General features: G+C 49.2%; 2 protein-coding genes across 2 annotated transcripts in view; one reads left to right on the top strand and one right to left on the bottom strand.

Annotated features, from left to right (window-relative positions):
* The window catches only part of LOXL3 (lysyl oxidase-like 3), a 17,022-nt gene extending 5,036 nt beyond the window's left edge, over positions 1 to 11,986 (top strand). The window contains exons 5-14 of the mRNA XM_005869460.2: positions 8,575 to 8,794; positions 9,015 to 9,195; positions 9,334 to 9,488; positions 9,719 to 9,886; positions 10,019 to 10,181; positions 10,378 to 10,621; positions 10,721 to 10,836; positions 10,921 to 11,057; positions 11,148 to 11,259; positions 11,438 to 11,986. Of these exons, the coding sequence (XP_005869522.1) occupies positions 8,575 to 8,794; positions 9,015 to 9,195; positions 9,334 to 9,488; positions 9,719 to 9,886; positions 10,019 to 10,181; positions 10,378 to 10,621; positions 10,721 to 10,836; positions 10,921 to 11,057; positions 11,148 to 11,259; positions 11,438 to 11,511 (1,570 nt within the window). The 3' untranslated portion in view covers positions 11,512 to 11,986. The remainder of the gene's footprint in view (positions 1 to 8,574; positions 8,795 to 9,014; positions 9,196 to 9,333; positions 9,489 to 9,718; positions 9,887 to 10,018; positions 10,182 to 10,377; positions 10,622 to 10,720; positions 10,837 to 10,920; positions 11,058 to 11,147; positions 11,260 to 11,437) is intronic.
* Positions 11,944 to 15,054, bottom strand: part of HTRA2 (HtrA serine peptidase 2) — a gene marked incomplete at its 5' end in the record, with an annotated part of 3,389 nt that continues 278 nt past the window's right edge. Inside the window, 8 exons of the mRNA XM_014542248.1 lie at positions 11,944 to 12,300; positions 12,405 to 12,500; positions 13,287 to 13,356; positions 13,499 to 13,604; positions 13,843 to 13,875; positions 14,253 to 14,447; positions 14,535 to 14,739; positions 14,840 to 15,054. Of these exons, the coding sequence (XP_014397734.1) occupies positions 12,135 to 12,300; positions 12,405 to 12,500; positions 13,287 to 13,356; positions 13,499 to 13,604; positions 13,843 to 13,875; positions 14,253 to 14,447; positions 14,535 to 14,739; positions 14,840 to 15,054 (1,086 nt within the window). The remainder of the gene's footprint in view (positions 12,301 to 12,404; positions 12,501 to 13,286; positions 13,357 to 13,498; positions 13,605 to 13,842; positions 13,876 to 14,252; positions 14,448 to 14,534; positions 14,740 to 14,839) is intronic.

Below are 15,054 nucleotides of genomic sequence, written 5' to 3'. Positions count from 1 at the left end.
CCTCCCAGGAATGTCCGCCAGCAGGTCCCGCGGCGGAGGCGCCGTGCTCTCCACCTGCCGGAGAGCCGGCTTCCGAACAACGAGTCGAATTGCGCTGGCGACCGGCTCGGTGTTTGCAGCCACTCGCTCCCCTGGTGCATCTCACTTGAGAAATTCGAGAAATTTGGAAACCTTTGTGCTCGCTTCGGCAGCACATACACTAACACTGGAAATCTTTGGTCTCTGTAATCTGCTTTTGCAGGCTAAGAATGCTTCTTTTCTTCACCTTTCCTTAGACCAGTTTTGCAGAAAGAACTCTTGACATCTATAGGTGACCTTCCGCTGGGCACACTACCTCCGACGTGGTCTGACAGGCCTGGTCAGAGGAGGGACACGTGGAAATGCTCAGCTTCCATTAAAGCCGGCCTAGGTTTTGCATTGCCTTTCTGTTGAGGCAGCAGCCCACGGCGCGTACTGAACTTGTAACCACAACTCAGGTCTTCCCTTATCTCTGCTCCTGACAGAGCAGCCTGTCTGAAACTACATCTATGCTGAGTTTACCCTGTAAGTTTGTTACATCACTTTAAAACCATTTTAAAAGTCATGATGACCGCGTGAGATTATCTTGAATCTTGACATTATATTCCCTGTGTCATCCCTGCCAGCTTCCTCTGGTAGACAAACATGATTAGCTAGGCCTCTGGCTCCATCAGAGTGACTGTGAGAATAGTTGAAATGTTTAAAACCGACGCCTGACTCTTCTTAATGAAAGTTCCCTCCAGGTTTACATCAAGCCGTTAATCATTAGTTGTGAAATGTTTGTTCCAACAATTTGGAACAAACTGAACACTACAATGATGTAACATTTCACCATCTTATCTATAATGAAATCACGGGAATTTTTGTTAGTTTTTGCTAAAATCCAGATACATTATGTTCACCATTCTCCAGCCTTCTGATTTAGTAATCGTTCAAAAAAGAAAATCCTGGTGGTTTGACTGAGCTAATTTTTCCTGAAAGCCCTTTAGGTCTCTAAGGATTACCATAATTTTTCCTCAATGTTCACAAACTTTCTATTTCATAACTTACTCTAGAATATTATTTATCTGTAGGTTGAGGAATCCTTTTTGAAAGTCAGTACATGATCCAACCTCCAGTCTTTCCATTCTTGCTCAAATTTTCCTGCCTCGGCTCTGAGACACATCTGGAAGTTCTTTCATTCCCCAAAAATATACTTTACCTGCTCTAGTGACACAACTGTTGTAAAACATCTATATGCTGTGCTACTCTACTATTATTATCTCTCTTGGGGCTGTATTTCTTTCTCTGTGTTTATTCTTTGTCTTTCCTAATTCAAAACCAGGTTCTGAAAGATGAGTATGAGTTAAATAGCAGGCATTTCAAGTGAAAAGGGTAGCATGAACAAAGGTGTAGAGGTTTGTTCATTCAGTATTATTTACTGAGTGCCTACTGTGTGCCAGGGGCTGTTGGGATTCAACAGTGAACAAAACAGACAAAAATCCCTGACCTCATGGACTACAGAAGAATTGGAAAATAAGTAACATTACAAAATGTTAGAATGGCAAAAGGTGTGATCATTAAAAATAAAGCAGGGAAAGGGTTATAAAGTGGTAGTGGGACAGCAGTTTTAAATAGAGCGGTCAATAAAGGCCTCTTTGGAAAAGGCATCATTTGAGAAAAGATTTTAAGGAGGTAAGAGCACAAGCTATGCAGATATCCAGACCAGCATTTTCAGGAACAGGGATCATAAATGAAAAAATCCTGGGAGTATGTACTGGGCAGGGGAGCATTCTTGGCATGCTCCAGGAGGCCCCTGGGGCTGGAGCCGAGTGCACAAGGAAGAAAATTATAGATGTGATAGAGAAGAAGGTAGTGAAAGAATTTAGGAGGCTTTCACTTTTACTCTGTGTGAGGTAAGGTTTTGCACAGAAGTGTAACATCTGACTTCCATTTTTAAAGATTACTTTCTGCTTAATTAAGAATAGACTGTGTGTCCTGACTGGTTTGGCTCAGTGAATAGAGCGTTGGCCTGCGGACTTAAGGGTCCCGGGTTCGATTCCAGTCAAGGACATGTACCTTGGTTGCAGGCACATCCCTGGTAGGGGTGTGCAGGAGGCAGCTGATCAATGCTTCTCTCTCATTGATGTTTCTAACTCTCTTTCCCTCTCCCTTCCTCTCTGTAAAAAATCAATAAAATATATTTTTTTTTAAAAAGAATAGACTGTGAGGGATACAGTAGAATAAACGAGGCAGAGAGACTGGTTCTCAACCTTCTGGCCCTTTAAATACAGTTCCTCATGTTGTGACCCAACCATAGAATTATTTTCGTTGCTACTTCATAACTGTAATGTTGCTACTGTTATGAATTGTAATGTAAATATCTGACATGCAGAATGGTCTTAGGCGACCCCTGTGAAAGGGTCGTTCGACCGCCAAAGGGGTCGCGACCCACAGGTTGAGAACCACTGAGTTAGGAGGTTATAGTCTCCTCAAAGTCAAGTGAAGAAAGTGAACCAGTGAACATGATGAAAAAATTATCAAATTCTGTCTATAGTTGAAGGTGAAACCAATACGATTTGATGAACTCGATGTGATGTGAGAAAAAGAGTGGAATTAAGGATCATTCCCAGGTTTTTGGCGTAATCTAAGTATAGAGTTGACCTCACTTGATAAGGAACACAGTGGGTGGAGCATGGGGGGAAGGGTTATATATAACTTTTTATCGGATCTGTTACATGAGAAGTTCTTTAAGGCATTGAAATGGTGAGGCTGAGTAGGCAATTGGGTATATGACTCTAGAGTTCAGTTGAATGTAAGTATTTTAAATCCTGAAACTGGACAACATCAAAAAGGGAGTGAGTGTTAAAAAAAAAAAAAAGGTCCAAGGACTGACTCTTGAGAACTTTAAACAGTATGAGGTCAGGAAGATAAGGTGAAATGCAAACAGTGAGGTGGGTAGAAAGAAAACCAGATGCGATGCGTATGGTGGCCTGGAAGCCAAGTGCTTCGAGGAAGGGAGAGTGACCACCTGAGTCAGTGCTGCAGATGGTTCTAAAAACGTAAGGACTGAGCAGCAAACACTGGACTTAACACTGGGGAAGTCATTGTTAATCACTCAGTTGTTACAGTATCACAGTGCTTGTGTTCAATTCACCCTTTTTTACTTAATAATGTCCCCAAAGCCATTCACATAACTTTTATTACAGTATATTGTTGTAACTGTTCTATTTTATTATTGTTAATCTCTTACTGTATCTTATTTATAAATTAAACTTGTTTAATATATATTTTTATTGATTTCAGAGAGAAAGGGAGAGGGAGAGAGAGATAGAAACATCAATGATGAGAGAGAATCATTGATCGGCTGCCTCCTGCATGCCCCCTATTGGGGATTGAGCCCAGCCCGCAACCCAGGCATGTGCCTTTGACTAAAATCAAACCCGGGATCCTTCAGTATGCAGGGCAACACTCTATTCACTGAGCCAAACCAGCTAGGGCTATAAATTAAACTTTATTGTAGGTAGGTATGTATGCATAGGGAAAATAGTATATATAGGGTACAGTACTATCCACAGTTTCAGGCATCCATTGGGGGTCTTAGAATGTATCCCCTGTGGATAAGGGGAAACTACTGTATTTCTAAATTTCTAGATAATACGATGTTTTTCTGAGTACTACTCTGGAGTTCAAGATGCTCTCTCTGAGTCACTGGCCAAAGGAAGTGCCAAGCATATTTTATTTTAGACATGTTTGAGAAAAAGACATTTGGAGAAAACGTTTCACACTATACTTATATGATGAAAGGTTCTAAACTCTTAGCAATGTCTCAAGAAAGAGACCTGAGAGCTACTGCAGACCCTTGGCTAGCAATGCTGGACATATGAGATGTTTTGGCAAAAACACCAACTAAGTACATCCTCAGGGAGAAGCCAGGGCAGGAAATACTCACCAGCTTCAGCCTTATTTAGAATCTATATTAAAATCTTAGTGCCTCTGCACACTGTGTACTATATCCAAATATGACTCCTCAAGAGACACAGCAAAGCCCTACCTGGTTTGGCTCAGTGGATAGAGCATCGGCCTGCAGACCGAAGGGTCTGAGTTTGATTCTGGTCAAGGGCACATGCCGGGTTGCAGGCTTGACCCCCAGTGGGGAGCGTGCAGGAGGCAGCTGATCGGTGATTCTCTCTCATCATTGATGTTTCTATCTCTCTCCCCCTCTGCCTTCCTCTCTGAAATAAATAAAAATATTCTTTTAAAAAAAGAGAGACACAGCAGAGCAGAACATGTTGAAAGAAATGATAACTAAGATAATAACAGGGAATGTCATAAACTTATAAGAACAGACAAACATAGTTGCCTTCATTCATACATAGTTGGATAGGACAAAGCGGGGGGATTAAAGTCTTTGATATCAAAGGGAGAATGAGAGGAGAAACAGACCTAGTTTCCTGACATTGGACTTAAGGCAACCTTTTGAAGAATAAAATAGGTCAAATATTTAGGCCAATTAAAAAGAAATAAGGTTTTAGAATTCATTTCCCTAGAACAGTGATGGCGAACCTATGACACGCATGTCAGAGGTGACATGCGAACTCATTTTTTGGTTGATTTTTCTTTGTTAAATGGCATTTAAATATATAAAATTAATATAAAAATATACATCTTTGTTTTACTATGGTTGCAAATATCAAAAAATTTCTATATGTGACACGGCACCAGAGTTAAGTTAGGGTTTTTCAAAATGCTGACATGCCAAGCTCAAAAGGTTCACCATCACTTCCCTAGAAGTAAGTTTGGGAGATGAGCTGAGTTTGTGAATGACTAAAGCATGTGGGATTTAACGTGGGCAGGAAAGGGCTGTCATCCTAAGCAGCCTGGCCTCATATTCCCTGTCAAACCAACTTAATGTCCTCAGATATCCCTACCTTAGTCCTTAATCCTGGTTCACTAGCCTCAGGCCTGGAAATGCCAGAAACCAGAGAGCATCCAAGAATAAAAAGACAGTCCACCTCCCTAGATGTGACCAGGCCAGTTCTCTTTCCTCACCTGGTCAGTCTGGCAAGCCTAACAGTCCTAACACCTTTCTACTTCCACCCTTTCCCTTAGCCCTCCCTCAGGTTTAGATCAGCCAAGACTTCTTATCCCCCATCTACCTTAACCTAATGTCTGTGGGTCTTGGTATAGGGGCTCAATCAGTCCTGAGTCCATGTCCTTCACTGCTGCTCACCCACCTGGTCATGTACCTATGAGGCCAAGCAGCTGGGAAGGGTAGAGCCTTGCATATATCTGATGCTCTAACATCCTGCCACCAGGAACCCTTTGATTCTTGGAAAAGAAACCTTGCCCCTGGTCCCAGCTGCACCAGCCTCTCCCACTTGGTTCTCTAGCCTGATCCTGACTCTGCTATTGTCTTATCCTCACAGAAAGTTGAGGAAGCGAGCGGCCAAAGCCTCGGCCCGACGCCCCAAGCCCCTTGGCAGGTAATGGGGCGAGAGCCCTGGGACCTCCTGCTGCCTTGGTGGCCCAGGAGGTGGATGGATGGAAGGCAGCCTATCCATGTCCATCCCCAAACCCAAACGGATGAATTACGGCTATGACTGGGGGTGGGGCCAGGAGGGAGGCAGACATGGGAATGGGCAAGCTTTGACCTTAGGAAGAACAAGGAGGAATAACGTAGGAATGAATGGCTGAGGGACAGCCTCCTCATCCTTATATTTCCCCCAATAGCTGAGCCACCCGCATGCTTTCTCACCTTCCCCCAATCTTTACCTCCCTTAATTCACCCACATTCCCATTCTCTCTTCTGCCTTAACTTTCCTCTTATCTCCTCCCCGCCCCCACCTGGACTGACATCCATTCTATTTCTCCTCACTGTTGCTGAATCCAGAGAACAGCATGAGATCCTGAGATACAGTTCGGTGGCACACAGCCGTCAGTGTATGTGGCACACTGGGCCACCTTCACTCCACTCCTTCCCACACTCTGCATAAGGGGTTCTTCCCAGAAACAAACCAAAAAAATCACCCTCTGCCTTTCCTGGGCCATGTACCTAACCACTACTTCCACTAACTTATTTCTCCTTTTTCAGACCAATCACCAAGCGTAAAGTCAAACCCAAACCCCGAGTGGGCAGGGGGCCAATCAAGAGGTAAATAAAGTTCAGGCTGGGTGGACAAGAGAGGGACTGCCTAGTGGTGAGCCCTGTGATTGGGCTTTGGTCAGGAAGGGGTCCAAGAGAGCCCTCCACCACTCGGGGGAGGAGCAGCAGCAGCTAATACAGACCCCCTTCCAGATGATTCACTGAAAGGGAAAGTAAGGCTGGTCCTTATGGTGGTCTCTGGGGAATTGTGCTCGTCACGTCACGGGATTTGTGGAAAGCTCTATAGGAGTTCATCCCCTGACTGCCCTTGCTCCACATGCTCGTTTACTCCCTCAGTGAATTCTAGCAGAAACTCTGGCACGTTTGTCCTTCAGATGCCAATGCTTGCCTCTCCCCTAAGAAGTTGTCTGAGGGATCAGTGTTCCCATCCTACCTTTATTTGATTCAGTTTTTAAAATATATTTTTACTGGTTGCAGAGAGGAAGGGAGAGGGAGAGAGAGAGATGGAAACATCAATGATGAGAGAAAATCATTGATCGGCTGCCTCCTGCACACCGCGCACTGGGGATCAAGCCCACAACCCAGGCATGTGCCCTGACTGGGAATCGAACCTGTGACCCCCTGGTTCATAGGTGGATGCTCAACCACTGAGCCACACCGGCCGGGCTTGATTCATTTTTTAAAATAAGTGCTACTGACCTGGACGTAAGACTCAGTGTTCCCTCTGGAACCTTTACCAAGGATGGGATCCTCTGTGGCCCCATTGACACAATTAGGCTCCCAGTTCCCTAATTTTCCTCCTGGGTTTCTTCAAAGAGAACACGAGGGAGTGGAAAAGTTCCAAGCCGTGATTACATCTCACTAGGCTTCCAAAGGCCATTTGCACACGCAAAGTCTCCCTGATAACTTCTTGCAGTGGCTGAGGTACAGAGAACCCATCCCTTTCTATTGTGCTCTCCTCTCTTCGGTGCATTCTGAGATCACCCACTGGTCTCCTGGGATCCCTCATTCTCCAGCTCCTCCCTCTGGTGGCTTCAAAGGGTGTACTTGTGGTGCTTTTTAGCTTTGGGTCATCTTTGCCCAGCATAACCATTCTCTAGCCTTCCCTGACCCCTCATTAAAGTGCACATTGCCATGTTTACTTTGAGAGTTGTGGGAAAAGGGGAGGAGGGAGTTCAGAAGAGAGGTGTCTTTTTCCTGTGATGGCCTCTTTGACTTTTATTTTCAGCCAAACAGGACTTTGGGAGAGTACCTGATCTCTTTGAGCTTCAGAAGCCACTTATCCTGAGCTTCCAAAGGTATTCTGTCGAGTCTGCAGGCTTCCTTTGCTGTGTTTATAACCGTTTCCTCCTCTGTGTCTTCCTAGCCAATGTCTTCAAATTGTCATGTTTCTTCCTTCCTCTGACATCAAGTGATGAGGCACATTACTGCAATAATTCACTGTCAAACCAGCCTCACCGGCCCACTCCACCAATACCAGGCCTCAGCTGGTTCCCTTCCCCTCTGGGCTCGAACCAGCTGTCCTGGGAAGAATGTACTTCTGTTGTCACATGCCTAGGTGCTATCTCTTATTTCATTAGTGTCAATAAATAAATCCCCTCATTCTCTCAAGTATCTCTCTGCAGTACTTCCAAATTTTAACATCCCTGGTTTAGTCCCATTGTCCTGCTCTGGTGGCTATGGAACATTCTTTCTGATAGGTTTAAATTGCAAAAGCACAGACTGCCTCATTAAAGACTCACAGCCAGCTCAAGTCTGGGGATGGGGATGTCTTTACCATTGTTGTTCATATTCACTCTCCTTCTCTGGCCATGTGGACCCTCTAACTCTTGTTTGTCTTGCATTTATACATCATCACCACATATGCCAGCTCCAGTCTTCCGTGTGCCCACCATCTGGTCTGTTCTCCCATAACTGCCTATAGAGCCTCTGGCCTGAAAGTCCCTCTGGCCTCTATGGACCCATTTAGACCCAATACTCACTTGTTTGCATTCTGACTCATTTAGTTAGTCCCGTCTCAGCACAATAGAAGGATCCGCTCACTCTGGCTGTTCAGGCTTCCTGTTCACGTCGACTGCCCCTCCTGCCCATCTCTTCCCACTGGGAAGTCCTAGCTTCCCATTCTCTTTGCACAGCAGCCTCAGCCTCAGCCTCCGTTAGGCTCAGCAGCCTGCAACCATTTGGAACAAGGTCTCTGTCAGGCAAGTCAAGACTAGCCGCCCTCCCGTAGGGTTCTTCTGCTGCAGAAGGTCCCCCAAAGACCCTCTGTCTGGGTACCCGGGCCCTTTCAGCCTGGAAATTGCCATTCCCTTGGTCCTTGGAGGGCAGCATTGCAGAGACGAGGGGAAGAAGAGGGGTAAAGTGGTCGTGAAAAGTGAGGGGATGGCGGCGGCATGGGCTGGGAGGAGGGTTGTGAGCAAAGCGGCAGGAGCATTGTCTTACCCTACTGCTCCCCACTCCTGTCCCCACAGGCTGCTGGCCCAGCGGCAGCAACACTCCTTTGGTCTGCATGGGGTGGCGTGCGTGGGCACGGAGGCCCACCTCTCCCTCTGTTCCTTGGAGTTCTATCGTGCCAATGACACCGCCAGGTGCCCTGGGGGTGCCCCTGTGGTGGTGAGCTGTGTGCCAGGTCCTCTCTATGCAGCCTCCAACAGCCAGAAGAAGCAACAACAGTTGAAACTTCAGGAGGAGGTTTGTGAGACAGTGACCATGACCTTTCCTGCCCCGGGTGGAGAAGGCCACCCATGACTAAGCACAGCCCTGACCTTTAAGGACAGAGGGGAACCTTCCCGCGGGTGGGCCACCTGAGACCATCGCCCCATCCCTTCCACCGTTCCTCTCCAGCTCTGCTCAGCCCTCTCCGTGCTGATGTTCCCACTCACTGCCACTGGACTGTCTCTCTTCTCTACAGGCCCGAGTGCGTCTGAAGGGTGGGGCCCGCCCCGGAGAGGGCCGGGTGGAAGTCCTGAAGGCTGGCACGTGGGGCACAGTCTGTGACCGCAAGTGGGACCTCCAGGCGGCCAGCGTGGTGTGTCGGGAGCTGGGCTTTGGGACCGCTCGAGAGGCTCTCAGTGGTGCCCGCATGGGGCAGGGTGAGGGGGATGAAGGTGGGAGGGAAGGGGAAGGGAGAGGTACACACTCCTGGGGGAGTATAATCCTTGGGGAGGAGACCCCTGGACAATGAAAGCCCAATTACAACCTCCTGATGTTTGTTTGGCCTTTGACCCTAGGCATGGGTGCCATCCACTTGAGTGAAGTCCGATGCTCTGGACAGGAGCCCACCCTCTGGAAGTGCCCTCACAAGAACATCACAGCTGAGGACTGTTCCCATGGCCAGGATGCTGGAGTCCGATGCAACCTGCCCTACACTGGGGTAGAGACCAGGGTCAGTCATACTTTCCCCCTTGGTTCAGGTGCCTCACATCCTATCCAGTCGTCGTCATGCTCTGAAGTGTGACCACTGCCCTAGGCCCCTGCAATACTGCAGCTCCCACCTGACACCATCGCTGTTCACCCTTTACATGCCTCTGAATCACCCTTCAGCCACATGCCTGCTATAGACTCCCACTACCCCACCCCAAAAGCTTCCCCGGCTCTTCTATTCTGTCACTACAGATCCGACTCAGTGGGGGCCGCAGCCGACATGAAGGGCGAGTTGAGGTGCAAATAGGGGGGCCTGGGCCCCTTCGCTGGGGCCTCATCTGTGGGGATGACTGGGGGACACTGGAGGCCATGGTGGTCTGTAGGCAACTTGGACTGGGCTATGCCAACCATGGCCTGCAGGTGAGTAGGAAGGAGGGGAACCAAGACTATTGCCTCCAAAGCCTGTGTTTGGGGCCGAGGACTGTGGAAATGAGTCCTTTGGCCCAGGAGGCTGGATGGTGGGGCCTCACAAACACCTACGTATGTCCCCAGGAGACCTGGTACTGGGACTCAGGGAACGTAACAGAGGTGGTGATGAGTGGAGTGCGCTGCACTGGGACTGAGCTGTCCCTGGACCAATGTGCTCATCATGGCACCCACATCACCTGCAAGAGGACAGGAACCCGTTTCACTGCTGGAGTCATCTGTTCGGAGAGTGAGTGGAGAGCCAGCCAGGGAAGGGAGATTCTGGGCCACCCCTTTTGGAGAAAGAGGGCTTTAATCTGGAGGGATACTCCTTCCCTGTGGAAAACCAGCCTCGCACACATCGGGCGGTGGGGGGAGGAAGCACACCCATCTGTCCTCGCCCTTCAGCAGTGACTTCTAACACTCCCCTTCCTTCCTGGGCGCAGCCGCATCAGATCTGCTGCTGCACTCAGCACTGGTGCAGGAGACCGCCTACATCGAGGACCGACCCCTGCACATGCTGTACTGTGCTGCCGAAGAGAACTGTCTGTCCCACTCGGCCCGCTCAGCCAACTGGCCTTATGGCCACCGCCGTCTACTCCGATTCTCCTCCCAGATTCACAACCTGGGAAGAGCTGACTTCAGGCCCAAGGCTGGGCGCCACTCCTGGGTGTGGCACGAGTGTCATGGGTGAGAGGGTCAAGTAGAAGGGCAAAGCCACTGGGGATAGAGTGAACCTGCTGGGCGCAGGGAAGGAAACAGGGGGCCCCTTGTCTCTTGTCCCCACAGGCATTACCACAGTATGGACATCTTCACTCACTACGATATCCTGACCCCCAATGGCACCAAGGTGGCCGAGGGCCACAAAGCTAGTTTCTGTCTCGAAGACACTGAGTGTCAGGAGGGTGAGTTGTTGCCTAGAATGAGCTACAATATCTCCATCCCATAAGCTTGCCTCACACTGACATATGCCATGCCAACCCCTTCAGATGTCTCCAAGAGGTATGAGTGTGCCAACTTTGGAGAGCAGGGCATCACTGTGGGTTGCTGGGATCTCTACCGACATGACATTGACTGTCAGTGGATTGACATCACAGATGTGAAGCCAGGAAACTACATTCTACAGGTGCCTGGGGTCTGAGATTTCCAGCTGGTGAGGGGGCGCAGTGTTTATTCAAGACAACGTTGAATTATGTTGCCTTTCTCCCACTCATAGGTGGTCATCAACCCCAATTATGAAGTAGCAGAGACTGACTTCACCAACAATGCAATGAAATGTAACTGCAAATATGATGGACATCGCATCTGGGTGCACAACTGCCACATTGGTATTTGGTGGGAAAAGCAGCCCAGGAAGATGGGATGGGAGGGAAAGCCCTTCATTCTCTTCTCCCTAAGTTGTTTCTGTCTTCCCACCCACCTCTGGATCTCCAGCCTCTTCATTTCCCCCCACCCTTCCCCACAAAGGGTCTGTTTTCCTGCCCAAACCACCCATTCACTTTACAGGTGATGCCTTCAGTGAAGAGGCCAATAAGAGGTTCGAGCGCTACCCTGGCCAGACCAGCAACCAGATCATCTAAGGTGCCAATACCCACCTCTTCAAACCACCACTGGCCCCTAATGGTAGGGGTCTGAGGCTGCCATTACCTCAGGAGCTTAAAAGGAACCCCGGATGTCAGCAGGCCCACTGCAATCATCCAGTGTGTACTAAGGATGTGGAACTGTCAAGCCTAAGTTATCAACCTCTTCCCAAGGCCAGTGGTCCGGATCTGTGGCCAAGCATGGGGAATCCTGGCTCTCAGGCCCAGCACTGAGCTGAGCTCGAGACAAAGAGCAGCACCTGATTAACTGGCCAGAACAAGAGACAGCAGCAGCTCGTTTTCTCGAATAGCGAGGTCAGGACGGTCAGCTCCAGTATATCCTCTCAGTTCAGGGGAAATACAGCTTTACCTCGAGCCTTTTTATGGGGGGAAAAGATCAGTGCCCCCTCCTTCATTTTTGACTATAACATGTTGCTAGGTATAATTTTATTTTATATAAAAAATGTTTTTGTGATTCCTCAGAGCCCAGGGATTGGTGCTGGTGGTTGGAGGGACCGGCCCCCCACTGGCTCCTTTAATCCTCTGTCCAGGTGCCCTCAGAGCCTAGGCCAGGAAAGCAAGGTGGAAATCAGAGCAGGAGCCCCATTCTCTTGTTAATCCATTCATTCTGTGATTTCAGGGGTCACATATAAAGTCAATGTTTCCGGTCCCCGCCGGATCCGCACTGCCAGCTGGGATTGGGTTCGAACAGCTTCATAAATATCTTCAGCATTTTGTACCACCTTCTCCCCAATGGCCAAGATCACATCACCTGGCCGCAGACCAGCCCTAAGGCAAAGGATGGGCAGAGAGAAAGAAGGGAGCAGATAGTCCAGTTAAGGGCACATGCACACCTTACCCATCCCCACCGCACAGCGCAGTCTCTCCCTCACCGGTGTGCAGGGGAGTCCAGGATGACTTTATGGATGAGCACACCATGTTGAACATCAGGAAAGCTTGGTTCTCGAAGCTGTAGTTCAGCAAGGATGCTGAAAGGACACAAACCATGCTGGTAACCACTCCGAGGTACTCTCAAGCCCATTTGAGGTTCACCTTAAATTTCTCAATACACTGGCGATTGTATGGACAGGGAATGCACTACGTACTCCAGATACAAAGGCAATTTACTTTCTGCCTTCTACTAGCTAGGAAATGGAACATTATAGAAAAGATACCTAATTCCATGTAACACATAATGTTAAGTCAATAGCACTAATCTCATTCTAGAATCCTAAGAGAAGCTTTAAGGGAGTAGAATTTAAGCTGAGCCTAGAGCACTGGTTCTCAACCTTGGCTGCACATTAGAATCACCTGGGAATCTTTTTAAAATCCTGATTTCTGGGCCTCATCCTCCATTCTAGGCCCAGAAATCAGGATTTTAAAAAGCTTCCCAGGTGATTCTAATGTGCAGCCAAGGTTGAGAACCACTGGCCTAGAGGGATAGATAGGCCTGATATTTAAGTATATAAAACAAGAACAACATAAATAAAGACCTGGAATAGGAAATCAGGTTGACTGGGACAGAATATATTCACGTAGGAAGCCAGGTCTGGAAAATGGCCCCTAAACACTAAATTAACAGACTGTAAATCAAAGAAGTAATGGGATGAAATCAATCTGGTGGCAGTTGTGCAAAACGGAGTGGGGTGAAAAAGTCAAGAGAACAGCTGTTCTGATATCTCCAGGTGTGAAGTAATCACTATTGATAAAGACAGAATTGAGAATAAAGCTCAATAGAAATTCCATTTGCCCACCAATGTAGGTGGTCCTCATACCTGGGAGTCAGGGTCAACATCATCACCCCAATGTAGCGGCGCTGGGACCCACTGGTTCCAAACCAGGAATCTGTGATAAAAAGACAAATGAGCCTCACCTAGCTACATCCTTCCTTTCCTTCTCTCTAATCCCAGCAGACCTTCTCCAACAAGACCAAATGAACGCCCCACCCACCACTTAAAGGACCCTCCCCACCCCAAGCCCGGCTCACTCTTCTTTTCCCCACGATGCAGAAACTCCCGAAGGCGATCAGAAGGGATGGCAAAGGAGATGCCAGCTGTGACCTTCATGGTATTCACTCCGATCACCTCCCCATCCTGCAGGAACAGAGCCCACTATTCCTTAGCCCAAACCAATAGTGGGAGATGGGGGTACCTGAACAAGAAGAATAGCAGGGAGTGTTGGGGAGTTGGGGCGATCTGGTTGGATTCTGGACGACAGCTAGCAAGGGACTGTTCAGAAACTTGACCAAACCTCATTGAATTAGGGAAAAACCCACCCCTCTCCACACTGACCTGGGGCAGGGATTCCTGGAAAGAAGAATGTCCCACTCACCAGGTTAACCAGGGGACCTCCAGAATTTCCGAACTGCGGGACAAGGAGAAAATATGGAAGAGATCCAGGGACTCCATGCCTGGGGGCATACCAGGATGTAGGCCTTTTCTCCAAATTATCTCCTTTCCCAGCCCTTGAACAGGGGCCACATTTTTGTAGCCCAACTTCGATATACAGGGGCGGGCAAAAGTAGCTTTACAGTTGTAATACAATAAGTAATAATAACACAATAATAAGTAATAATACAAGGATAAACTGTGTTTCGTGTACTCACAACTGTAGATACTTTTGCCCTGCCCTTGATAGGCTCATCCACCATCTCTCACACTTGGTGCCTGCACCACACAGCCTCGCCCCTTCTCCCAACCTAGATCGCCATCCCCCCCCCCCTCCCCCGCATCAGTACGCACATCAATGGCTGCATCAGTCTGGATGTATTCCACATTGTTTTGGGGGAGGCCCAGTTCTTTGGCCGGACGCTGAACCGAGCTGACGATGCCGGACGTGATCGTGTTCTGCAGTGCAAAGGGGCTTCCCATGGCCACCACAAACTCCCCTTGCCGGACATCAGCGGAGCGTCCCAGGGGCAGTGTGGGGAGAGGCTCCTAAAGGGAATGGGTCCAAGGAGCCCGTCACCTGGGGGTGCCGGCAAATGCACAGCCCCGAGCGGACCCGGCCGGCCCGGACCCCACCTTGGTCTGGATCCTCAGCGTGGCGATGTCGGCCACCGGATCCACGGCTGTGACCGTGGCTTCGTAGGTGTCGCCGCTGGGCAGCCTCACACGAACGCGGCGCCGATCAGCCACCACGTGGGCGTTGGTCACAATGAGCCCGTCCGCAGCCACCACGAATCCTGAGCCGTTCGAGATGGGGACTTCGCGGCCAGAAAAGGGGTGTCTGGAACGGGGGGAAGCGCGGGTGTGAGGAGGACGGACTCCTCCGGCTCGCCCGCCCTCTAGCCCGCGACTCCGGTGCCGCTGGTCTACCCCGCCGTTACCGGCCCAGGATCTCGATATAAACGACCGCAGGTGCGGTCTTCTCCACCACGTCGGCGATGAAGTTGTACTGGCTCCGGGGAGAGGTGGGCGGCGGGCGAAGGACAGCGGCAAAGACGGCCGGGGGACCCCGCCCCCAGCCCCACAGCAACAGGAGCACTGCCCCCCCAGCGCCCAGGGCCACAGCCAGCCATGTGCGCGGAGGGGACCCAGGGGT

The sequence above is a fragment of the Myotis brandtii genome, unplaced genomic scaffold, assembly GCF_000412655.1.
Source record: "Myotis brandtii unplaced genomic scaffold, ASM41265v1 scaffold294, whole genome shotgun sequence".
NCBI classification, from domain to species: Eukaryota; Metazoa; Chordata; class Mammalia; order Chiroptera; family Vespertilionidae; genus Myotis; species Myotis brandtii.
The sequence above is the reverse complement of the archived record's forward strand: the minus strand, read 5'-3'. Positions and strand labels throughout refer to the sequence as shown.